Source organism: Phoenix dactylifera, unplaced genomic scaffold (assembly GCF_009389715.1).
Source record: "Phoenix dactylifera cultivar Barhee BC4 unplaced genomic scaffold, palm_55x_up_171113_PBpolish2nd_filt_p 000467F, whole genome shotgun sequence".
NCBI classification, from domain to species: domain Eukaryota; kingdom Viridiplantae; phylum Streptophyta; class Magnoliopsida; order Arecales; family Arecaceae; genus Phoenix; species Phoenix dactylifera.
This window is the reverse complement of record NW_024067891.1, coordinates 317,331-343,518: the sequence shown is the minus strand read 5'-3', so window position 1 is coordinate 343,518 and position 26,188 is coordinate 317,331. Positions and strand designations below refer to the sequence as shown.

The following is a 26,188-nucleotide window of genomic DNA, read 5'->3' as shown; positions in this document are numbered from 1 at the left end:
GGAAATTAATAGAAAAAGAACAGAAATGCTGTCAAGTTTTCACTCTTCCGAATGCATTAAGTTCTTCAAATTCTCTTTTCCTATATCCTTAAAATTCACCAGCTTTCTATCAATTGCCAACAATTAATAGCAGGAAAAGGATTCAGGAACAAAACTGAAGGTAACTTATATATCCAATTCAGCACTCAAAATTTGAGCAAACCAGAGGTATTTTTACGTTTTTTAACCGCTACATTTGTTAAGACTCAAGGAAGCCGGATACAGGAAGCTGTATTCACGTACAACAGAAGTATCCATAACCACTGTTTAAATCAATGGGCGTAACGTTTCTTTAATCTGAAGACCACAGAGGTATATGGCCTCAGCTGGCGGCAACTTGTTGCACTCTCACGTGAACCCACTCTCTACTTCAGACAGCAGACGGAGACAAAAAGAGGCATGCCATCCCTGTCCCCCGAGACCACTCACCCAAACCAAAAGCAAATCAAAGCATGACAGCGCACCAAGTCCAGCCCGGAATCCAAACCAAAAGAAGATCAGGACGAAAAGAGTCCGCCATCCTCTCCGAGGCACGGGCGCTTGCATGGACTCCTCGGGTCCTTCTGCCTCTCCCCGTGATAAATTAAACCCCTAAACCCAAAGGAGAGCACGAAAGTTTCCACCTACCCGCACCACCGCCGAAAAGCTTCCACATCTCCTTCCATCATCTAATTATCGTCCAAGTTGAAGGAGGCGCTGGTGCCGAGACACACAAAACCATGGCTTCTTCTAAGCCTCTGAAGAGGTCTTATTCCTTTTCTGTATTCTTCTTCTCCTTCTTCTTCTTAGTGTTACAAGCGAGAGGAGCAGCCAAGACTGTTCCGGTGGTGGGAAACATCTCTAAAGTGGATGACGCCCAGCTATTCCACATATACTACGGGCAGAGCTTCAAGGTAATCAAGAACAGCATTGATGGGAAGAGCTACCTTCTCATGCAGGTGAAATCTTCTAGCCTCTTCCTTGCTCTGCCTCTACTCAACACGAAAGCATATAATACATGTTGGAACTTGACATCTATGCGTATGGGTGTCTGTGTGAAACAAAGAATAATTCGAGGATGGCGTCACGAACTAAGTACTGCACCGGGAGGATCAAGTCTTTTGTGATCCCACTCTCCAATTACTCTGTTGACACTACCAATTTTCCAGGTACATGTACAAGATTGTACTCTATATGTTTACTTTGTTCTGTTTTAATTTATTTCCTTGCACATGCTTGTAATCAATAACTCCATGATGCTTATGTAATGGCCGTTCTTAATAGTTAGAACAGGCCGTGGGACAACAGCATTAAGGGTTTGGGCAATTAAGCTAAAATATTTTGAATAGTACTTCGAAAACCTCTTAACTAGGGCAGAGCCATGATCCCATTTGGACCTTATTCTTGAGACCCCGAACCTGACCCAGACCCATAACAGTTTATATGACCATGGCCCTAGGTTTGATACTGCCCTCCAAGTATCAAAAATCTAAATCTAAAGGATCTCAGTTGATTTTAAGGGCATCCTTCAAGTTATGATGTCGGATAGGTAAAACCATTTCAAGTTTCCTGAACATATTTAATTTTATATACATTGATGGCCCTTTGGACGAAAGCCTTGGTTTGTCCCAATTTTTTTAAATTTGGCAAAGATTTGTTTTACTCCATATTTTTGGAGTAAAATATGGGCCTGTCTAGCTATTGGACCAGCTTGACCATTCAATTTCCCCCCAAAAAGGGGAATTGAAGTTTGGTGGGGATCGTATCATTGCAAGAAAGAATGATTGATGTTCTTTCACATCATCCATTGGATTGTGCAGGTCGTGCCTTGTAAGATCTCAAAGCACTCCGAACTCCTTCATTCACCTACCAGCACAAATCTTGAAGCAACCGTTGCACGATTCAACGGTGGATCCGTGTGAAGGAAGATAAATCATTCTTTTGCATGAAAGATACAATTTGAACCCATTGAAGTTCAACCCTTACATTGATTGCTATTTTACATTTAGTTCTTGCTGATCAAAAATCTTGTATCTAAAAATTGATTCTGATGGTCATTTGATGTTTATTTTGCTAGTCAGTGCATAAGTGTAAATAAAACAAATATAACTGTGCATAGAAATAGGCTTAATTATGTCCATGGACTAAATATAATTTATTAACTGTGAAATGTATACTAGCTCTTTCTTTTTCATAGTTTGTCTTGCCAATATTTTTGTATTCTGCTTTGTCGTTGTACCATTACCTACTCACACTACATGGCAATTTTAATCTACTGTTTGTTGATGGATTTTTACAGTGTCATTCTTCGAGGTGAGGACTGCTGCTATGTGAATGAGTACTTTCTATCAGTTTCTCAGATTATACATTTCTTTTCTAATGAAGAATGTCTGCGGGATTGCCCTTTGATCTTCTGATCATCATTCACTTGACTTTCATTTACCTTCCTGTCTTTTAACTGCCTCATGCCTATTTTGATGGTTGTAGGAGCATGTCCTTTATTATCTTCTTTTTTAAAAAATTTAAAAACAAGGACTGGCAAGTGTTTAATTATTCTAGTACCAATAACTGAATTGTCCCATTTTTGGGCATTGCTCGATCAAGCTACTTACAAATCTGAAGTTTCACCACTGCCTAAAACTGTAACTCTAATATTTTTTCTTACTCTGATCTCAGTCTCAAAAAGTTGTAAATTGATTTTTTTGGTAGTTTGGCGTCATCTTTTTAGTAGTTATAGATTATTAAGGAAATAGCTTCCCAAGTAAAGAAGCAGATAGGCTTTCTCTAATCATTCCAGTTGTTTCAATTTATCTACTTGAAATAAGTAATTAATTCTTTAGATATTTGGAACCTATGACATTTAACATGAACAGAGGAAAGGAATTATATGATCTCCTGCTGAATATTGCATTTGGCTAGTCTAACATACCTTTCCTAGTCTGGCTTTTTTTGATTGATGGTCATCCAACGAGTGGCAATTATCTCATGACATAATTGATTAGAATTGGCGTACAACTGCAATGTCCATTCTCAAGCTTAATCTTTGCATGACCTGCTGATGGCTTCACAACCATATGGTTTTAAACCACTTTAATTTGATTCTTTGAAAAAATTTCATCGCCATTGTTAAACTTGGTCTCCTCTCACCATTTCTTTTCTGTTCTATACCACTAACTTTCTTTAAGAAATTTGCAGTTGCTGGGTTTGCTAGATAGCTTGAAGGGCATAACATCAGATCAAGTAACATCGCAATGTATACTGAAGTCGTTAACAAGTGGCAACATCCAGCTTGTTAACCGAACAGATATACAACAACTCTCACAATTCTCCGCACACTTCATAAGCAATGTAGATGCAGAACAAGCTTGCAATTTTGCAGCCTTTGTACCTATGGATGAGAGCTCTCCTTTGCAGGTAAGAACAAGTATATCTTCTATATTTGCATATGCAGCGATCTATTAGAATGTATGTGCATCAGAGGACCATTATTTTTTCCACAGGCTAAAGTGCATCCTGTTTCATATATGCACATTTATGTGTGAAGTGACATATATCTAACAATAACACTGTTCTCTGATGGATTTCTTAAGAGGGCAGAATGGATCAAGTACTTGGCAACGTTCACAAACTCAGAAGCCCGTGCCAATTCAGTGTATGATGCAGTTAAGTCTAGCTCAACTTTCAACTTTTGGTTTTTTATTGAATGCAAAAAATTCTCTATTTACTCATCATGCACTTTACTTACAAATGCATCTAATCTGTAAAAATACATGCCAATTTGATCAAAAATATCATACTACCGAAGAATAGGAGAGGGAGAAGGAAAAAAACATGATGATAGTGATGCACTACATTCAGTCAATTGTTACCTACAAATGTGGTCCTTTTCTTTAGGGAGAAAAGTCAATATGGGCCTCAAACATTACAAATTTCGATTAACTTGGAAAATCTTTATCTTCAATTGATTGTCCATTGCAGGTTAAAGCAAACTACATTTGCTTAAGCAAATCTGCAGCAAACCTTAAATCCCGATTCAAACCTGTTGTAGCTTGGGTGGAGTATAACCAGGTATACCATGACATTGCTATCATCTTATGCTTTTCAGACATGAAACCAAAAAACCTATTTTCAACTTTCATCAATAAAACTATGTTAATAGCATGAGGTGAGGCTTATGTATTTACTTTTCATAATAATTTTCTAGGGTATATGGTCTTTTGCTAAAGAAGGTTACAAGTTGCAGGTAAGATCTTTTGGGAACTTGCAGAGTATTTGCATGCAGATACACATCAACACATGCACATGTATGTAGGCACAAATAGAAGGTTTTGCATATGCTCTTGGATGGATAAAAAACCCACATTGTTCATTGAGCAGTGTGTGACCGATGCTGGAGGTGAGAATGTGGATGATACCATCACTAACAATCTCTACAATGTTTCAGATCCAGAGGATATGGAGAACTTCCATGCCATCCTTTGTGTAAGTTTTCAGCAAGTGCTTTTCTTTATTAGACCTTAGACCTGGAATTCTTGTCCTATAAAGCTGAATGAGGATGAAACCTAAGTAGCGGTCTATGAAGTAAAATGTATTTTTAAATAAGTTAACAACTGATATAAACGAGAACAAGATTTTTATGAGTAGACCTTCCTGCTATTACCTGGATGGTGGGTTTGATAAGTAGAATTCCTGCATTTCGTAAAATTGAAAATCAATTTTCCCACCTTTTGTTGAAAGATCACAGGTTTCTCTGCTGTGAATCAGACGAAAGTTTTTATCAAACTAGATCATATAGATGGACTCTTAATTGGTAATGGATGCAAAAGTACCCAAGAAATGTTGCTAATGGATGTTGCAGAATTTGCGTAAGGGCCACCTTGATTCAATGGATCTCAAAGTTCCAGCTGAATTGCATTTAATGTTCAATGCATTTATCTCTTTCCATATTGACAAAGCAGGAATTCTGTACTGACTAAACTTCACTAGTGACTCTAAAACAATTTAAATGAACAGCATAGAAGGCTAGCTGAACCAAATGATTTTGTGTGTATCATCAGACTGTGGACGTGGTAATTGATCAAACATACGTTTTGAAGCCAGCAGAGTACACACTATCAACATTCCTTGAGAACATGGATATTGAAGACAGCTCATGCTTTGGCTTTATCACCAATCAGAGCCTGTGGAGATATGATAAGAGAATGCGAGATTCTGCAACACTTGGTATGATTGGTGGTTACTAATTACATAATCTAATAATTGTTAATGCAGGTTCCCAGTTTCTCCTGCCAATTTTTATACTCGGAAGTAGATGCATGGTTTATGAGTTATTAATTGTTTTACGGATTATATTAATTATCTCTGAATTTTTCTTCCTTCTTACAATCCAAATTCTCATCAGTCCACGTTAAGGTCTAGATAAAATGTAATCTGTAACCTTACTGGAATTGAATCGTGCCAGTTCAAAACTGTCTACAGAAATATTAAACTGTAGATTTCGTGTATAGGTATTGTAATGCAAATAAGTTGGATCCCACAATTCTTAAAGTCACATTTGTTCCTGCTTGTAGAATCTAATGACCCAAATGTTTCTCTGTATTCTGAGGACTCAGAAACAACATTTTTGTTGTAATTACTAATTGAATAAGACCATGAGCAAGTAAATTGCGAATTTTACCAAACAAACCAATTTTATATTGTTTTCATATTCATGCATTAAGCAGCTAATTATCGTTCATCTCACCTTTTTCTTTATATGGTCTCTGTTTTATTTTCCAAACCATTTATTTCTTATGTTCTGAAGCTATTTTCCCGTGCATACATTTGAATTAATATATATTCTTTATTTTATTGTAAAATGAGGGATCTGCTTTAAATTTTGAAATGTATCTACCAGAGTCGGCAGAACCGATACTGGGCATTGTACCAGTTGCCCAGTAGCATGAGTCGGTACGAACCCGTGCCATGCCGTGCCGTGCTTGTACCGACACAGTAGAAGAGACGGGGGAGGGAGAATGAGAGAGAAAAAGAATGAGAGAAGGGGGAGGCCAAGGAGGCTAGTGGAGGTCGAAGAGCTGTCGCGCAGAGGAGGCAGAGGCTGTAGAGCCGCCGAGAAGCCGCAGAAGAAGGGCTCCGCTACTTTCACTTAAAAACTCTAAACATAAAAAGCGCCCCTCATGCCTCTGTTTCAAACGAAACAGGGGACTGAAATGGGCCCCTCTTCCGCAGCTCTCCTCCGTGTGGCGGTTCCCTGGCCGGCCTCGACCTTCCTCTCCCGCTTTCTCACTCTTTTCGTCTTTTTCTTTCGTCTTTGCCTCCTCCAGTGCCGATCTCGTTTTCGTTGCCAGAATTGTTCCGGTCCATGGCCGGTATAGCTTGGAATGCCTCGAACCGGGCGACAGTTCCACCGACCTTAGTATCTACCATCAAATTCTGATGAAAGTGATGAATTCTGAACTTGAACCAGAAGCAATTGAAACAATGATCGAGATGACTTTGTTTCGACTTTCAAAAGAGGGCTCACCATCTTATATGCATCAGCTGGCTAAGTTTTGACATCATTTGGATGCACAACCCTACTGCATCTGTCCTCAAGTTACAATGTTTTATGTGACTAAAACAGCATTCATTTTTTTTTTATTAGAGAAATAAAAAGTACATTTTATAGCATACCTTGGAACCATGAAAATCTGGAAACAATGTGCTTAATATTTTACTTTTAGAGACACATAATTTCAATTATGTGTACAATTATTAGAATTTTCATTGAATTTACATAATGCCCCAACATATTGGTTTGTACAATACTTTTCTAATTTTTTATTTGATGTTTTCCATGTTTTGAAAAAAAGTCCAATTATGCTAACAAGTGCTTGTTATTTGAAAGATTGGTTTGATGGAGCCCTTGCACAGCCCCAGCTGGTTTTAGCTGATCTAATTGAAGTGTTCTTTCCTACTGGGAACTACACCACCACATACTTCAGAAATCTTGCCAAGGTCCATCACTTTGCCTGACCTTCCCTTCTAATCCTAGTGCCTGTATGCCTCTTCATGCTTGCATTTGTATGCATAATTGTCTTTGTTTTCATTTTATATCAGGAAGAGGGGGTGACAAGTATTGGTCCTGACATGTGCGACAGAAGTACTTCCACACCCATGGAGCCTACCGTTGTGCCTTGCCAATGAAGAAACTGAGCTTGAAGACAGTATTTTTAGATTATTCCTTAGTGAATTATATGGGTAGGAAGTTCAAGGAGGATGGTTGAAACTTCTTCAAAGTTAACATTGTTATGTTTTCATTTCTACAATTAGAATTTCTTAGGCAATATTGTGTTGGTAAAACTACCATGTTTGACATTATTTAGACTTTTTACATTATGAAAAGGATTAGCATGTAACTTGAATCGTTAATAAATAGCATTAGTATAGGCCAGCATTTGTTTGGATTGAAGACTTTGCTGCATCTTTTAATATCTATCCTTAGACAGCATTCAAAAAGCATTACTAGTCAGACTATTAGACTAGATGAGGAGCAGCTAAGAGTTGTTGTTGAGCAAGTTATGGGTAGGTTGGTAGCATCTAAAGCATTTCGGCAGGAGGAGAGCAGAATCCAAGATTAGCAAAGATTTCTGTAGTCACCATGTGGCATACTTTCTATGGATTAGAGATTAGAGCCTTATCTATCTTCATTCACTCAGATGATGGTAAAGTTGAGGTGAGACATATGATGATGAGTCAACTTTGGAGGACCATAGAGATCAAAAGGGAGTGAGAACTCTGTAGAATTCAGAGCAGAACGACATTAGGAACTTCACCACTAAGACGTGGAGGATGGGAGCTTAGATTTAGGATAGCCTTAGAGAGGTTTGGGATTGGCCGAGAAAATCGACTGAGTCTCTCATTTCATTAGCTTTTACCACCCTTGTTGATATGATCGGGCGATTTGTCCAAGAGATTGGGACCACTCAACCTTTCTATCATCATTTTACTCAGTTTGGACCCTTCAGACCCTCTAGTTCAGCCCCTGGATCTAGGTGCTCTACCATCCATCATTCCTACCATAGTTTATGATCCTCCGAGTAGTCATTTAGGAGTTCCTTTATAGTGTCTAGATACTTCACCCTAATTATCTCGGTAGTTTATTTGCTATGATGTACTGGTTTCCGCAACATACATTATTTTTGATAATTTCTCTATTGTACATGTTATAGTACTAATGAAGCTACTTTGCCTTACGTACAATACTCCGTTCCTCAATTCAAATGCATGTTTCTTTCTGATAACAACAAAAAGGGGAAGAGATGGTATAACTATTGAGAAGAGAAATAAGAAGAATAGAGAAAAGAAATAAGTAAAGACATGAAAAATATGATTGTAATCAAGAGCAATCATTTGAACATTAAAAATAAGACCTAAATGAACCTTCAAATCGGTTGGACATTGACAATAAGTTGGTAATATTATAAATAAATTGTTGGTATCAAGAAAATTAACTTATTTAGATACCATGTTGGTAAATCATTTTTTAATAGTGAATATTGATTATTTTTATCCTAGCACACATTGTTTTATCATAGTACTTAAAGGTTTTGTCATTATCAAAAAGGGATAGATTGTTGACCTAAAAGGTTTGATTTTGATTATACAAAATATTTGAGTAAAAGTTTACTAGTTGTGTTTTTGGAGTTCTTAAGGATGCATTGAGGAAGTAAAAATAATCTTAAAATAATTTAAACATATGAAGAAGAATTCAACCTAAAATGCTCAAATTGGAAAGGATGTGAAAAGTATTTATAAAGTTTTGTATTAGACGAGCTTTTCTTTGTTTTTAAAATCGCTGAATTTTCAGTTTCTTCCTTTGGAAAAGTCAGAAAAAATAGTATGAAAATCTTCACTGACAGCATATGCATGCTTTTGTAGGGTCAAGCAGAACCGTTGTTGCCTGATGGGAACTTCCCTCATATTGCTATCAATGTCTTCATGTCGCATGGCCTCTTAACATTACACCACTGAATCCCCAATCCTTTGCTTGCTATCACCAATATCCACTAATCGTTGTTTTTAGATACGGTTGCCGGTTGACATTTCTTCTAATTCATCGCCCCAAGTCATGAGGAACCAACCTTTGAATGCCCATAGGCTTAGATAGAAGATTTTAATTATGAAGGGTTTCAAGAGTCAACCTCAAAGCTACATGAGCCGACCCTAGCACAGTGGAGCAAACAGGTGCACTTTTATGAGTCGATCTAGGATCAATCGAGTCAATTATAGAATAGTCTTAGGCAAAAGACAGAACACAATAAAAAATAGTCCCTCTGCGAGTCTACCCAAGCAGCTTAAGTTGACCCCTATTGAGCATGAGTCGACCCCAGAATGACCCCAGCGAAAGACAGAATATAGTGAAAATCAATGCTTTCTCGAGTCGATCTAAGAAAAAGAAGAGTTGACCTTTGAAGATCATGAGTCGACCCATCTGTGTGTGACACTTCAAACAACTACTTTTCTATGAGCTTAAAATAGTTTTTCTCGCTCCTACTTGCTATATTTTCCTCTCTAATGGCTATAAAAAGTTTTCCAACTACTTTTCAAGATATAAATGCTTTGGGACATCAGAAGAAAACAAGAAAAAACGAGGAAAAAAGAAAAGCAAATAGAAAAGTGTCGTTAAGTGAGAGAGCAGTCAAGATCACATTCACCCACACTGGAGAGCATGAAAGTAAAGCTTCCAAGCATCCAACAAGAGCATTACTACTACCAACACATGCTTCAACCACTTCAAATCAACTCATTAAGAAGTTTTTCTTTCATTGATTGTATTTTTGTGTTTTCGTTATAACAAGTTTCAAAGGGTTTGAAATTTGAGGCAAAGCTCCATCAAAACCTTGAATTGGATTGTGTGTTATAATCATACCAAGGGAAAGCTTTGATTGGGGTGGTTTTTTGGTTGATTTCTAGCGAAAAACAACTAGATTTGATTGTGAGCCGGAGTAGAACAATCACGCTATAATCTTTGATAATACTAGAGTGAAATTTTCAAGAAGGATGCCTCAAGGAGTAGACATAGGTGCTGAATTTGGCACCGAACCATTATAAAACTTGTGTTTGTTGTGCCGTGTATTTATTCCATCTTGCATTCAACACTCAAATTCTATAACTATACATACATATTATCATTTACTACACAAACACTTTTGAGTGTTTGTTTTTCAATTATAAATAATTATAATTTTTTAAGGACTTAATTCACGCTCTTCTTTTGGGTTGCATCTTTGGACAACACATTATTTATACATAGAATTGTAGACGCATGGGTAACTGTATATGTCAAGTGTTAGTTCTTGCCCATGCCTGGACTCCACTTTTCTTGGTAGTTTCAACCACTGGGGCTACTATTCTCCCACTTGCCCCATCTTGTTCACTATCAGATCTTGTACTACTTTCAATAATTGCTTAATATTGTATTGCATCATGATCCTTTTTGTTAGGTCAATTAATAAAACCCATAGTTCACCGGGCATGTTCTGACTGATTCAACATGACTCTCCACTCAATCTCTCTAACAGCTATTTAGTCTGATGTTCTCCTCACTCAATTTGTTATGTGCCATGCTTAAGCCACTTCTTGGTTGCTTGGCTCACTCTTTTGGCAAGACCAAAGCTTCCACATTGAAATACTTGGCTTAGGTACATGATTTGGGGCTCCCTTTGATTTCTAATCTCCCTTTTGTCCTATTCTATAAACACTCCCACTTCATATGAAAGCTTCCTATTCTTTCCGATCAAGTTTGCTACCCAAACACTTTTCCACGTAAACAACATGTTATTGTTTGTTGCTCCTAGGAACTAGCCAGTCCTAGGCGCCGAACGAGTAAAGCATTAGTGCTGGAGAACTCGGTGATCGACTGCTTGGATCGTGTCGGGTTGAGACCTGATGCGAGAGGCAATTGCGGGAAGGCTGGTTTGAAATGACGCTCCAACTAGAAACAACATAAACAAGGAAGTCCTCTTGCCTGGGTGTATTCAGTGAGGAATCCTCTGATGCCTAAGTCAGGATGATACTCAGGAGACAGGAGGAAGCTCTCAATAACATATTATAGTCAGGTTTAGCTTTGTCAAAAATAATTTGTTGGTTATTCAACATTATATTCAACTGTTCATAACTTAACGTAAATTTGTTGGTTATTCAGCTTGTTAACTTCTTTGCTCAGATTCCAATTTTCTTAAATTAATGATTATTTTGCTTTTGATTTTTTTTTTTCAGTGAAGAGTGTTTGATTTTTTAGTTTAAGTTCTGTTTTATAAACTCATCTATTAAATTGTAAAAAGCATCATAGTTTTATCAAAAGTAAAATCATTCAAAGGTATAGAATTTACCTCAACTTTATGTTAGATTTTTTGGTTAAATTAATGATTAAAAGTTTTCATACTTAAAATATATATATGTTATACATATATATTAACAAAGGAGTATGGCTTGGTGGTTGGTGCGTTGTTTGGGTGAGGATGAGATGACAGGTTCGATTCCCCATTCCCTCCTTTTTCATTTCTTTTACGTAAAGCATGGTTCTCCCTGCCTCTGCTCGTCCGAGGCTCTTTGCGCATGTTCTTTGCGGCCGAGCTGTGCTTGTCCGAGCCAAGGCTCTTTGCGGCCGAGTTGTGCTTGTCCGAGCCAAGGTTCTTTGCGCATGTGCCCTGCTCGTCCAAGTTTCCTTGCGCCCGTGCCTGTGCTCGTAGGCCCTGCTCGTCTGAGGTTCCTTGCACCTGTGCGACCCAGAGCTGAGGTCGTCCAAGAGACTGAGGCCCTGCTCGTCCGAGGTTCCTTGTGCCTGTGCTCGTCCGAGGTGCCGAGGCTGAGGTCGGACCACAGGTGCAATGAGCCCAGAGGAGCCGAGGTCGGACAACAGGTGCAATGAGCCCAGAGGAGCCGAGGTCGAACAACAGGTGCGATGAGCCAAGAGGCGCATGAGTCGTGCTTCGCACCCTTAGCACGAGGAGCCACGTCGCTTCCTCGTTAGCACCTTTTCGCAACCGACCTCGCATCCGCTGATCCTACTCCCAGTGTTTTTTCAAACTTTATTACCAGTTTTGACCGTTGACCGATTTTTGGTCGCGTCTGTTCCGAAGAAGTCTATAAATAGACCTCTTCGAATTAGACAAAAAACAGAATTGAAAACAGAGAACTTCTATTCTTCCTATTTGCTATTTTTCTTTCAATCGGGCTTGCTGCATACTGATTCTGGGTTCGAAGGCTTCTTTGATCCGTGCAAATCATTGAGGCAGAAAGAACAGTGCGAGAGGCTGTTGTATCTTAGGAGTAGAACGCCATCTAAGCCTAGTGCACTGTAAGGCGGCGAAATCTACTTCAAGGAAAGTGACCAACATACCACGCCTCAGCATCTCGGGTTCCATTTTTCCACTTTCTCTATTTATTTTCTCTAAGCCTATTTCTGCCTATTATTTATTGAAGTAGAGTATTCTAGATTTAAAATTTTCTGGGACAGTATATTCCCAACATTCTTGAAGTAGATTCTCTCCTACATATAATAGGCTAGTACTTAGAGTTACCCCAATGGCCAATGCAAGTGACCCGGTTCCTCCTGAAAAATTTAATGGAAATAACTTTAAGCGTTGGAGACAGAAGATGGAAATCTTCTTAACCACACTTGGGTTATTTTCCATAATCTTTGACTCTCCTCCAAATGAGGAAGAGAATGAACCAGCTAGAACTTGTAATTTGGAGGAATTTAAGAAGAAAGACTACCTGTGTAGGGGAAGGATTCTGTCCTATCTTACTGATCCCCTTTTTGATGTCTACTGCACTTTTAAAACCTCCAAGGAGATTTGGGATGATCTTAATAAGAAATATGGTATCCAAGATGCCGGAATGGACAAGTATACTGCTAGTCAATTCCTGTCTTATAAGATGGTTGACACCAAGCCCGTAGTTGATCAAGCCCATGAGTTAACAGTGATTTATCATGAATTAGGCTTAAGGGGAATGGGTATAACTGAGAGCCTTCAAGTTGCTTGTACCATTGACAAGCTCCCACCTTCTTGGAAAGACTTTGGGTTATCCCTGAAACATAAAACCGAGGATATGACAATGAAAACTCTATTGTCTGCCATTAGGATCCAAGAACAACACCTTGAGAAAGATAATGAGCAACTCATGAATCCTGAGCTTCTAACCAAGGTGAACTTTGTAGAAGGCTAGAATAAGACCCATAAGTTCAAATTTGAAAAGGGTGGACCTAGAAACAAAAGAAAACTTATGAAGCCAAAACACCATATTAATAAGAATGATCGGAAGCCGATTTGCTACAATTGTGGGAAACTCGGTCATATGGCTCGAGTATGCCGGATGAAGAGAAAGAAGTATCAGAACTATGAACATGCGCTTTCTCAACCTGCAAATCCACAAACCAACATGGTGCTATCCAGTATTGGTCCTACTAGTACTGATGATCGGTATGTAACTTTAAGTCCAGAATTAAATTTGGCAATTTGCTCTACCGATTGGTTAGTGGATACAGGTGCGAATGTTCATATGTGTACTGATCATACCCTTTTTACTACTTATCAGGTCCGGAGTGGCCTAACAGTAACTATGGGGAACTCCACCTCGGCACGAGTGCTTGGAACTGGAAAAGTACTTCTAAGGCTTACGTCTGGAAATGTGCTTACACTATTTAATGTGTACCATGTGCCCGATGGAAGAAGGAATCTGATCAGTGGATCTCTTCTAAATAGGAGTGGTTATTCTTTGTTATTTCAATCTAAGAAAGTGATTATAACAAAGAATGGAACATTTGTAGGCAAAGGCTATGAGTGTGATGGCTTGTATGTAATAAATAATGTATCTTTGGATTTTCCTTCTGATAACAATAATAAAATTGTGCTTTCAATATGTTCTTCATCTCTTTGGCATGCTAGATTAGGACATGTGAATAATAATACTATTAAAAGAATGATTAGCTCTGGTTTATTACCTAATGTTTCATTAAATGAAAAGAAAAGGTGCCAAATTTGTGTTCAATCTAAACAACCTAGAAAACCATTTAAAATAGTAAATAGAAATTCAACTTTATTAGAATTAATACATTCAGATGTATGTGATCTAAATGGAACTTTGACTAAAGGGGGTAGAAGGTATTTCATTACCTTCATAGATAATTATTCTAAGTATTGTCAAGTTTATTTAATGAAATCTAAAGATGAAGCATTTGATATGTTCAAGACTTACAAATCTTTAGTAGAAAATCAACTTGACAAGAGAATAAAGATTCTCAGGTCAGATAGAGGAGGAGAATACACCTCTAATGACTTGAATGAATTCTGTAGAGTTAATGGAATTCTACATGAAGTTACACCTCCCTATTCACCTCAGTCTAATGGAGTGGCTGAAAGGAAAAATAGGACTCTGCAAGATATGGTAAGATCTTTGCTTGCCAACTCAGGTTTACCTGAGGTTTGGTGGGGGGAAGCAATGCTTACTGCATGTTTCCTGCTTAATAGGGTTCTATTTAAAGGTTCTAATAAATCTCCTTATGAACTTTGGAAAGGAAGAAAACCTAACCTAAATTTTGTAAAAGTTTGGGGTTGTTTGGCTAAGGTTAATATTCCTTTAATCAAGAAAAGAAAATTAGGACCTAATACTTTTGATGCTGTGTTTCTTGGTTATTCTCTTAATAGCGTTACTTATAGGTTCTTAGTCATTAGTTCTGATATTAATGGCATAGATAAGAATACTATAATTGAATCTAAAGATGCTTCTTTCTTTGAAGACATTTTTCCATTTAAGGATAAAATAGAAAAGCATTTAATAGATAGATCTAATGATGCATCTTGTAGTTCGCCATCTAATTCTCTAATTATTCCTAATAATGAAAATGAAAATGAACTTAATAATATTAATGAACTTGGTAAAGGAAAAAGAATTAAGAAAAAGAAAGATTTTGGATCTGATTTCTATATCTTTATGGTTGAAGATGATCCTAAAACTTATAAAGATGCTATGAACTCATTAGATTCTATGTTTTGGAAGGAAGCTATTAATAGTGAAATGAATTCACTTATGACTAATAAAACATGGTTTTTAACTGACTTACCACCTGGTAGTAAGGCTATAGGTTGTAAATGGATATTTAAGAAGAAATTAAGACCTGATGGTTCTATTGAAAAATACAAAGCAAGATTAGTTGCTAAGGGTTTTTCTCAGAAAGAGGGTATTGACTACTTTGATACATATTCTCCTGTAACTAGAATAACCACAATTCGTACTTTAATTGCACTGGCTTCAATCCATAATTTGATAATTCATCAAATGGATGTCAAGACTGCCTTCCTTCATGGTGATTTAGAGGAAGAGATCTATATGGATCAGCCAGAGGGATATGTGGCTCAAGGACAGGAAAGAAAAGTCTGTAGGTTAGTCAAATCCCTCTATGGTTTAAAACAAACTCCTAAGCAATGGCATAGAAAATTTGATAAAATAATTGTTTCTTATGGCTTTAAAGCAAATGAATCAGATAAGTGCTTATATTCAAAGTTAGAAAATGATTCATGTATTATCTTGTGTTTATATGTTGATGATATTTTAATTTTTGGTACTGATATGAATATGGTGGCTGATATCAAAACTTTCTTATCTAATAATTTTGATATGAAAGATTTAGGTCAGGCAGAGGTAATTCTTGGTAACAGGATTACCAGAATACCTGATGGTATAATCTTTGATCAATCACAATATATTGAGAAAATATTGAAGAAATTTGATAAGTACAACTGTAAACCAGTGAGTACACCTTATGAGCATGGTTTGAACTTGAAGTGCAATAACGGTGATCCAGTGGCCCAAGAGAAATATGCTCAAATTATTGGGACACTGATGTATGTTGCAAATACAAGTAGACCTGATATTTCTTATGCTATAGGAAAGCTCAGTAGGTTTAATAGTTGCCCTAGTCTTAGTCACTGGGAAGCACTGGATAGAGTACTTAGATACTTGAGAGGTACCATGTATTATGGTTTACATTACTCAAGATTTCCCACTATACTTGAAGGATACAGTGATGCTAGTTGGATCACTGATTCAGTGAACCGAAAAGGAACTAGTGGATACATATTCATGTTGGGTGGTGCAGCTGTTGCTTGGAGATCATCCAAACAAACTGTGATCACAAGATCCACTATGGAGGCTGAGATTGTAGCCTTAGATTCTGCAAGTCAAGAAGCAGAATGGTTTAAGAATCTTATGTCTGAAATACCTATTATGGAAAAGCCTATACCTGCTATCTCTTTGTTATGTGATAATGAAGCTGCAATTAATACTTGTAGAAATACTGAGTATAACAAGAGAAACAGAAGACACATTAGTGTGAGACATAAGACTATTAGATACCTAATTAAAAATGGTATCATAACTTTGGAATTTGTTGGATCTAAAGATAACCTAGCAGATCCTTTAACTAAAGGACTGGCTAGAAGCAAAGTCATAGAAACATCAAAGGGGATGGGATTGAAACCCATAAGGAATCATTGACAATGGCAACCCAACCTATTCTGACTGGAGATCCCAAGACGAAAGGTTCAACGGAAAAAACAAGTTGTTTAATGATTAGTTAGCACTATAATAAAATGACTTTATGTCATTTAGTCTCTCCCTGTGATGTGAGTGCTAAATACAGCAGAGGTATACGGAAGAGTTTAAAACTCTGAATGAGTCCGAGTCTATGGCAAGGTGCTGTGCTGCGAGCACCCTTGGAGGACTCACCTATGTGAGTGTGACTGTGTGGCCGCAGTCTATGGGGATAAGGGTTTAACCCCTAGAGCACTCATGAAACTGAGATATTGGTGCATAAGGCCAGAAAAAGCACCACCTATGATGAACCCAGTATTTGCATTTGTCATGGGTGAAGTGTATAGAAATCTGAACCAAAGGATTTGGTTCAAAACTTTTTAGCTACCACTATACCTTTCAGATGAAAATATACTTTCACTAGGTAAAGGTTCAAAGCCGCAAGCTACCTTTATTGAAGTCGTAACATAAACAAGCCCGGTTTGACTATTTTCTGATTTTATAAAGTTTTGAAAACATTTTAATCAGGTGGGGGAATGTTAGATTTTTTGGTTAAATTAATGATTAAAAGTTTTCATACTTAAAATATATATATGTTATACATATATATTAATAAAGGAGTATGGCTTGGTGGTTGGTGCGTTGTTTGGGTGAGGATGAGATGACAGGTTCGATTCCCCATTCTCTCCTTTTTCATTTCTTTTACGTAAAGCATGGTTCTCCCTGCCTCTGCTCGTCCGAGGCTCTTTGCGCATGTTCTTTGCGGCCGAGCTGTGCTTGTCCGAGCCAAGGCTCTTTGCGGCCGAGCTGTGCTTGTCCGAGCCAAGGTTCTTTGCGCATGTGCCCTGCTCGTCCAAGTTTCCTTGCGCCCGTGCCTGTGCTCGTAGGCCCTGCTCGTCCGAGGTTCCTTGCACCTGTGCGACCCAGAGCTGAGGTCGTCCAAGAGACTGAGGCCCTGCTCGTCCGAGGTTCCTTGTGCCTGTGCTCGTCCGAGGTGCCGAGGCTGAGGTCGGACCACAGGTGCAATGAGCCCAGAGGAGCCGAGGTCGGACAACAGGTGCAATGAGCCCAGAGGAGCCGAGGTCGGACAACAGGTGCGATGAGCCAAGAGGCGCATGAGTCGTGCTTCGCACCCTTAGCACGAGGAGCCACGTCGCTTCCTCGTTAGCACCTCTTCGCAACCGACCTCGCATCCGCTGATCCTACTCCCAGTGTTTTTTCAAACTTTATTACCAGTTTTGACCGTTGACCGATTTTTGGTCGCGTCTGTTCCGAAGAAGTCTATAAATAGACCTCTTCGGATTAGACAAAAAACAGAATTGAAAACAGAAAACTTCTATTCTTCCTATTTGCTATTTTTCTTTCAATCGGGCTTGCTGCATACTGATTCTGGGTTCGAAGGCTTCTTTGATCCGTGCAAATCATTGAGGCAGAAGGAACACGCCAACATAGTTAGACTTCGCAATGGACAGAACAGACTCCGCTGTATACGACGCCTTGGTTGCTGTTTGAAAAGGTGCGAGAGGCTGTTGTATCTTAGGAGTAGAACGCCATCTAAGCCTAGTGCACTGTAAGGCGGCGAAATCTACTTCAAGGAAAGTGACCAACATACCACGCCTCAGCATCTCGGGTTCCATTTTTCCACTTTCTCTATTTATTTTCTCTAAGCCTATTTCTGCCTATTATTTATTGAAGTAGAGTATTATAGATTTAAAATTTTCTGGGACAGTATATTCCCAACACTTTACAAACCATGAGTCGTAGATTGGCTATTTGTTGGATTTGTCCTGCTGTTTTTGATTCATTGTTATCACCCTAAGCAACGACCATTGCCGTCACTCTAAGCAACGACCATTGCCTTCTTTCTTGGCTTTTTCAGAGCCTTCTTTAGTAATAGGTAGTTTGCACTAAAGTCACCAGGCTTCTTATACTCATAGCATATTAGCGGGTTTTTTTTTTTTTTTTTTTGCGCTCTACTTCTTAGTCAAAGGTCTTTTTTTTTTATCCTTGCCTTCTTCTCATAAACCTTCTAAATCTTCTTGTTAAAAGGGTTATATCCTCCCACCCTCTATATTATCAGATTCTTCACTTTTATCTTCTCGTTGAATCATTGACTTGAGAGTGATGAACCTTCTTTTCTTTGATTCATTCCCTTCTAGGCTGTGTTTCATAGTTAGCTCAACGACACATTAGCGCTATGGTTGTGGCATGTTAGCGACAAATCAATGTCACATCAACAGCGGGTCCGCATTGCATCAACGACACACCAGTGCCACATTATCATCATGCCACAGCAATGTCATCGCCACATTAATGCTGACTTACTAACACGTCTATTCCACGTCACAGACACACTGTGCAACCGCTTCCAATACTTAAACACCTGGAACTTGAATGGAAAAGAAGGTACAGTGTTTATTTAATTTATGAATTGTGCCACTCTATTCATTAGATGATAGTTCTCTACCTTCTTTTGAAACTGATTCGACCACCAATTTTAGGCCCTTATAACTTTCTCGTTTCTTGGCCGATAGGACGTGCAACCACTCCTTGGCAATCTCTTGAATGGATTTGACTGACAATTTCCAGGATTGATCACATGCCAATAATCCATCTAATTCCTAAAAGTAACAACATAATATTGTGTAAAAAGTTACCATGAGAGACCACCAAGATCCCTCTAATTGCTAGGTTATGGAAAGCTGTTTAAACTGAACTTTTCAAAAGGATGTTTAACATCCCTAGAATTAGAGGAAGCATGAGTAAAAATGAAAATACCCATCATTGCTTTGATACCAATATAAAACAAAGATTAAAGATCGACCAAGCTTCGAGTTTTCTCTTGCATCTTAATGAAATCGATTGACTACGAATATTTCACGTTCCCTTTCTCGTAGTGGGGTTGATCTACGTGAGAAGAACCTTCTTCTCACAGCACAAACACCAATGATAAATGTAGTTGGAGAAGGAAAGGGTTGGTTCTTGGTCTTGTCTCTCTCTTTCTATACACTATAGTTTTTGAGATCACACATCACGGAAGAGGGAGAGGCTGCAGTCTTATAGAAATGGAGAGGAAATTTATTAACATTGGGCTGGTTTTGGATGGTTGAAATTCTCTTTTATCCTCCTTCAAAAAAAATTAAACCAAGTCGGCCGGGTTGCGTCAGCCTATCATAGACACCCTACCACAAATCAGGTCTAACATTATCCAATAACCCATGCAAAATCAAGTTTAATGTATGACAATTTAATTCTTGTATACTTGAAATATTTTATGTTAATGTTTTGAGTAACCATAACAAGTGTCTGGTTACAGCTAATCAGTATGTTATTTATAAGTTACAAATAAATGAAATATTGTCAGAACAGAAGGATAGGCCATGGCTATGTCTTCAAGGTCAGGAGTCGGTGACTTTTGAAGCATAGAGAGCGAAAGCTGCAGAGAGGAAAGATCATTTCCCATTTAAAAACGTACTGGAAATGCTTTTCCCTCTGACGTTGAGAAACCAAATGTTGTCTTCACCTTCCTTCGCTTTCTTTGGTCCGTCAAGATATCTACCCTCTCTTTCTCCTTTCATGGGATGATCCATTGAAAAAATTTGCTTCCTCAGATTTGCTTGATCTGACACCTCCCCGAAATAAATGCATGATGTCAACAGAACTGCAAGAATTTGTAGCATTCCAAACACTGTTTTGTCGCCAATAAAGGACCTTCTGAGTGCCTTCATGGAAATCTTCCCTGTCATCTTCTGAGTGTTTTCTTCAATAAATGCCTTGAACGAGCCAAAGAAAGAAAATCTACCTCTATCTTTTGTTGGAAACTCATTCCTCTCAGCCATGTCTTGTCTAACCATTGGGTTCAGATGGAACCTGACCTTCTTCAAAGGCTCAACATGAAGAAAGAATGTTTCAGCTGCACCCCCACTTGAAACAAATAACCCATGCTTGACTTCAACTTTCTCATAAACATCAATTGCCGGTTCCGTGGCATAAGCATTGTTGTCGTGGTCCTGCTGGTAGACCTCCAATGGATGAATGAAACCAAGAGCAAAATCATCGGGTTGAACTTGTGAAAAGATGGGTTTGTTGCCAATGCCTCCTTTATCAGGCGAATTTGTGTATAGATTGGCTTCTCCTACAATATAACTTTGAGTTAATGGAATGATCTAAAGTGGAGTCAAATGAATAAGATAATATTTTTATATGCATACCTTCAGCATCTGCATTCTCTTTTACTTGATGACTTGGAATGCTCTCAATTGGTGTGCTCTGTTGCTCCGTTAGAGCTATCTGATTGGCAATTATTTAAAGTTATCTTCAATGGTTATATTTTAACAGGAATAAAAGAAGGTTGTCACTGATTTAATGTTTGAATATTGTACCTCTATTATTTCATTGCTCAATATTTTCACCCCTTTTAGGTTCTCTTTTCTCTTCTTATCTTTAAACTCCTCTTCTAGATCACTTATCTCTATCAAACTTTGTTGGCTCTTCTACTTCATATGGCTTAGGCATGGATCTTGAAGAACCCAATCCATCCATTTGAGAGAAGTGTATGCCTTCAGTTTTTCTATTGACTCCGAACTCCAATAGGGAGGAAAACTCATCAAACTGAGAACAACTTCCAGCCCATATGTCAGTGTAGCTGGCATTGTTAACAAGTTCCTGAGAGGCTGAAGCAATTGATTGGATCTCTTGCAAATTGTCCACCTTTTTAGTATTACCTCGTAATCTCCCAGATTGAAGGATCTTAGGTTCGGAAAGATCAAGTTGTTGGTAGTCCACCTCTAAAGGGGGCATGGAGAGCCTGTGTTGCAGCCATGCACACTCTACATCCACCTGCATGACAGGCACATTGACATTCTTAGGGGACTAAATGGCATTTCACCAATAACCCTAGAATGTTATTGAATACTAAAGGTTTTTCTTGTTGCCTTATTATTGCTGTAGGTTGTTTAGAAGAATGGGTTCGAGGCATCCGGCACATAAAATTACTCACTTGAAATAGATATGGCTAGCACTTTTTTTCTTCATTTGATTCATTGATAAATACAAGAATACCAATAATTATTGATATTGCCATCCTCTAATAACTTTAGGCCACTTTTGTGAAATTAAAATTTATCTACGTATCTTTAATATAAATAATAATATCAATTTTCTACTTCTATTTGACACACGATTATGTTGGTAGACTTAGCAATACCAGGACGGATCTCCACTCCATTTTGGTTAGGTTTAGATCGGATGAAGGAATCTCGTATCAGTAATCAGAGGCATAGGATGTGATCTATTACACTAAACTACTTACACACTAAAGTTCATGTAATTTGGAAACGGCTAGCATGTACATCATGTGGTAAAAAAAGTATGATTTCATGTTATTAAATATTCTAAATTTTTGGCCACTCGATACATAGACTAAGGGTCTCTAAATCATATACTATTTTGTGTGTAAGCAATTTAAAAGTAATAGATCATATCTACTAGCTCAGATTATAGATATGAGACTTATCACCTGATCTAGACTTGACCGATCTGAGTGGTGACCCAGTTGAGTGTTTGTATGCATTTTCAGTAACTGCTACATTAGACAATTAATCTAGGGATCATTAGGTTGAATATACCTTGGACGGCACATTAGAAATGCTTGAAGGGTGGTGAAATGGAGTTGAGGAGGCAAATGCCTCTTCATTGAGAAAATGCATCCACTTGGTATCAATTGAAGCACTTGCATTAGATGATGCTCCCTGGATCATCTCAGATGAGCATGTCTCTCGAGGATAAAGGCTCTCCAAGACCACACCTCTTCCATCAGAGAAGAGATCAACGGTAGGGGAACGATCATTTGACATCCACTGGGAGTGTTCTTCGTAAGGAGATCCGTAATGCTCTATTATCTTTGGACTTGGTGTGCTCTTCTTGAAGATGCGACATAGCGCATAGGCATCCTAATCATTCAAAAGGCTAAGCATAATTTTTCATATATAATTTAAGTTGAAAAGTAACGATGATATATATCATTAGAGGGTGAAAGAAAAGGATTGAATTAGTTGTGGCATTTAGAATTAATGGGAAAGGAGGTTCTAGTAAACACACCTGTAAACCAAAGGCAGCTTCACATTCCTTTTCATCTAGACGGTATTCATGCATGACCCAATCAGTTCGAGAGCCGTGAGGTGCTCGGCCTCGGTAGTAAACAAGAGTCTTTTTCATGCCCACTGCACGCCTCTGAGAGCTTACTTTGCGGTCCTTCCCTGTTGCTTTCCAGTAACCACCTTGAGTTGCACGGTTTGTCCTCGAACCATTTGGGTACTTGCGATCTCGGGTACTGAAGAAGTACCACTCAAGATCATTGCTTGGTAAAAACGACTTCTCTGAAATAATCATTTCGCTACATTTGTTAAAATCATTTCCTTATGATGATTAAAAAATATTGACGAAGATGGAGTGCAAATGAAGATGGAGAATGGTTTGCATGAAAGTTTATAAGTATATAAAAGAAAAAGAAGATCCAACAGTAACTAAGTTAAATCATCACGAAGATACCATAGTCGCAACTTTTAAGAAATATTATATACTGCCCTGGGGTCAAGTTTGTTCTTTAGAACTAGACAGTGCTCGGAGGTTCTCGTGCTATGCCTTTACAGAACATTAAGGATATAATCATCTTAACCACTAGATATATATGCCAAGCGATAAAAAGAAAAAATAAATCTGCGGAACAGTGATCTCTTGGAGACCATGCAACCTTTCTTTTATACTCTATTGACTTGGGTCTCTCTCTATACTTATGGAATATCTTGGCCGTTCTTGTCAGATTGCAGTATATATATTTATCAATGCTACGAAACTTAAAGTGACATGTAGGTTCCATCTAAAGTTGAAAAAGTAAGCAAGCTAGAAAATCCAATTGGAGGAAGTAAAGTTAAAATGGGTGGTTAAGGGGATCTTTTTATCTTCCTGCAAGGTGACAAACTCTAAAACAAACTTTAGCTTTAGTCGCAGAAACCGAAAATTTTGCCCTACTAGCTAGAGATGAAAGTGAAATACAACAAGATAAGGTGACCTTTCCATTCGTGGGAATTTTCATATTTGCTTGGAGAAGCTATGTTCTTCCTTCATCTTCCAAAGAAGTCTAACTCACTTTTCTCGTCAATTGCATGGAATGGAAATTGAGGTTTACAGAGCTAGCTTGGTTGTCCAACGAGGATTGTTTTTTCCTTCTTTTTTTTTTTTTGATGTAAGAGGATATTGTTTTTTATTTGCCTCAGGATCAAAGTGAGAAGCTAGCGTGTCATGCACTCAAACAAAGGACAGCAACATTCTTGCACAAATTAATTGATATCCTAGAAAAGATATCTTGAGGCCATATATCTTATCCTAGAACATGATAGTGACGGAAGCATTCTTTCTCTAGGAAGTTAGAGGAATCAAGTGGGATGGATGAAGTGCTATAGAAGGCAAACCTTAGAAATTCTTTCTCTAGGAAGTGGATAATAACAATTCCTTAATCCTATTGTGGAATTGAATCAGATGTAAGAGGTGCAACAGAAGCCAGTCCTTTTAGTTGTATAATAAGTCTATGATTTAATATTCTATTGACAGTTTGCTTTCCTTAGCAGCCCAACAAACCCTGCAATCAACCCTTACCTTCAAAAAATGAAGTATTTCAACCTTAATTGATGTCATTGAGGAGGACATATTTGCGTTATATAGACCAAATACGATTCAGAAGAAATATATTTCTTGATATTGTTGGCCTACTTAACTTTTTGATAACTAACTCTTTCTACAATAAATCTAACTGAAACATGCATGGCGAGAAGCAAGGCCAAAACAGGTGTGCTGTGAGCGCGACCCATCATAGCAAGTCGCAACAAAAGCGTCGATTCGAGGCGTCAGCAAAACACTGCCTTCTGAAGATGACAATGCAAAAGAAAATAATACCTGGTAAATCCCATGGCTCACATTTGTAGAGATCAACCTCGGGGATGATTTCCAACTCAATCGTTTGCCCATTGATCTTCCTCTTGAGATAGTATGCAACGAGCTCTTCGTCAGTTGGATGAAACCTGAAACCAGGAGGAAGGCTAACCGGTGCCATTTCTTACGAATCTTCTAATCCTCCGAATTCACAAGATCGAGGCTCGAGACAGGTCTTGCTGTCCAAAAAATAGGGATAAGAACCGTCTCCGGGAACAAGTATAAGCGCTCATGTACCTAATATACAAAAGCCTGAAACAAACACCTAGCAATCATAACGAGGGCCCAAAGAACACATGAGAAAGAAGCCCATGCGAGAGAGAGAGACCTTGTTTGGAGAGGGAGGCTGGTTGAATTGCGGACTGGGAGATGGGATGGGACTAAAGGATAGGGAAAAAGGAGGAAGAGGGGGAGGGGGCGGTGTGTGGCGGCGGCTGTGGGTGTGAAGAGGAAAAAGAAGAGGAGATGGGCAACACCTCCCTACGGTTTTATAAAGTGTTCAAAGGAGTTCTCTTTCAGCATTTGGGTATCACCGTTCGGAAGAAGCTCTTGGCTTGTCTTTTGTTCTCTCTTTCTTTAGCCTTTACATCAATATTGGCTACAAAGATCCTAAGCTTATATTCTGTCTTTTCCTCCAGGAGCCTGTTTTAGGCACGTGGCACAAAACTGTTGGAGGATGGGGTCCGGTGGGGTGGGGTCCACTTGCCATTGTCGAGTCAGCTCCGATTGTAACGGACAAGACTGAGCTTGCAGAATTTGGGCCGATTTGACGGATTCACGACATGTTCGCACATACCGACGACTTCAACTGCAACGCTGATTAATTAATAATCACCAGTCGCTGCTAAAAAGAAAAACTCCAAAATGAGGCTGTTGCTTGGGACCGACGTGAAAGCTTGAGGTGTTTATGTGAGTTTTTGTTTTGCTACAGTAGACCGACTTAAAAAGCAACTAAAAAAGCAAAAAATCATTACAGAGAAAGAGCAAAACAAGTACCACCGCGGTGGTAATACAGTGAAAACGAAACTTTGGTTTTATTAGAGTGGCCCATATACAAAATTTGTAGGCATCGATTAAATATGAAAACCGGATATCCTCCATCTGATTTGCCGGTGAAGTCGTTATCTGATTTATCGAATGCTCAGGTGGTGCTAATGTGACGTACTCATACATGGAAGCTTCCATGCGGATGGAGAGAATATGAGTAAAACTTGTATATCCGTATCGAACATTCTCCAATAGAGAAGCCCAGTGGAGATTGTTACGCAGGTGAGGTTCTCCTCACCTTTCTCTTCCCTTTGCTACAAGTTTGATTAGTTTTATGTGTGAGCCATTGTGCCAAATATTTCTATAAATGAATATTTCCAATGTGGTTGATGTTATAATGACATGTTTGTTGAGTTCTTTTATTTTTTCAGCCCCTTTCTAGGAAAAAAGGTTTTGTAATAGCAGCTGTTGGTTATAAAACAAGGAAAAACCTTTACTACTTTTAAATCTCAGCGAATGCAAGAATAGTTCAAGTTTTGGTTTAATCATGGAAAAGATTTAACAGCTTGCTAAGATGGAGCCTTGCAAATTAGGGATGTTTAGTTCAAGATTGAGCTAAAGA

The 26,188-nt window shown here is 38.4% G+C and overlaps 3 protein-coding genes and 1 long non-coding RNA gene across 4 annotated transcripts; 2 read left to right on the top strand and 2 right to left on the bottom strand.

Annotated features, from left to right (window-relative positions):
* Nucleotides 1–557: 557 nt before the first annotated feature.
* On the top strand, nt 558–7,451 carry LOC103699207. The gene is made up of 11 exons (XM_039119001.1): nt 558–977; nt 1,085–1,187; nt 2,318–2,331; nt 3,214–3,432; nt 3,609–3,680; nt 3,997–4,086; nt 4,223–4,261; nt 4,396–4,500; nt 5,076–5,241; nt 6,905–7,014; nt 7,117–7,451. The coding sequence occupies exons 1-11, from the start codon at nt 759–761 to the stop codon at nt 7,201–7,203; spliced, it is 1,224 nt and encodes a 407-aa protein (XP_038974929.1). The 5' UTR covers nt 558–758; the 3' UTR covers nt 7,204–7,451.
* Nucleotides 7,452–17,284: 9,833 nt separating this feature from the next.
* LOC120106118 lies at nt 17,285–17,907 on the top strand. Its single transcript, XR_005508357.1, has 2 exons — nt 17,285–17,613; nt 17,651–17,907. It is a non-coding gene; the product is annotated as an uncharacterized LOC120106118 (long non-coding RNA).
* A 1,924-nt stretch (nt 17,908–19,831) lies between these two features.
* LOC120106116 lies at nt 19,832–21,438 on the bottom strand. Its single transcript, XM_039119003.1, has 4 exons — nt 21,172–21,438; nt 20,976–21,086; nt 20,805–20,883; nt 19,832–20,728 (listed from the first exon to the last, which is right to left on the bottom strand). Exons 1-4 carry the CDS (start codon nt 21,436–21,438, stop codon nt 20,046–20,048), a joined length of 1,140 nt encoding a protein of 379 aa, XP_038974931.1. The 3' UTR covers nt 19,832–20,045.
* Nucleotides 21,439–22,197: 759 nt separating this feature from the next.
* Nucleotides 22,198–25,053, bottom strand: LOC120106114 (NAC domain-containing protein 86-like). The gene is made up of 3 exons (XM_039118999.1): nt 24,544–25,053; nt 22,693–22,970; nt 22,198–22,544 (listed from the first exon to the last, which is right to left on the bottom strand). Exons 1-3 carry the CDS (start codon nt 24,698–24,700, stop codon nt 22,206–22,208), a joined length of 774 nt encoding a protein of 257 aa, XP_038974927.1. The 5' UTR covers nt 24,701–25,053; the 3' UTR covers nt 22,198–22,205.
* Between the last annotated feature and the right edge of the window lie 1,135 nt (nt 25,054–26,188).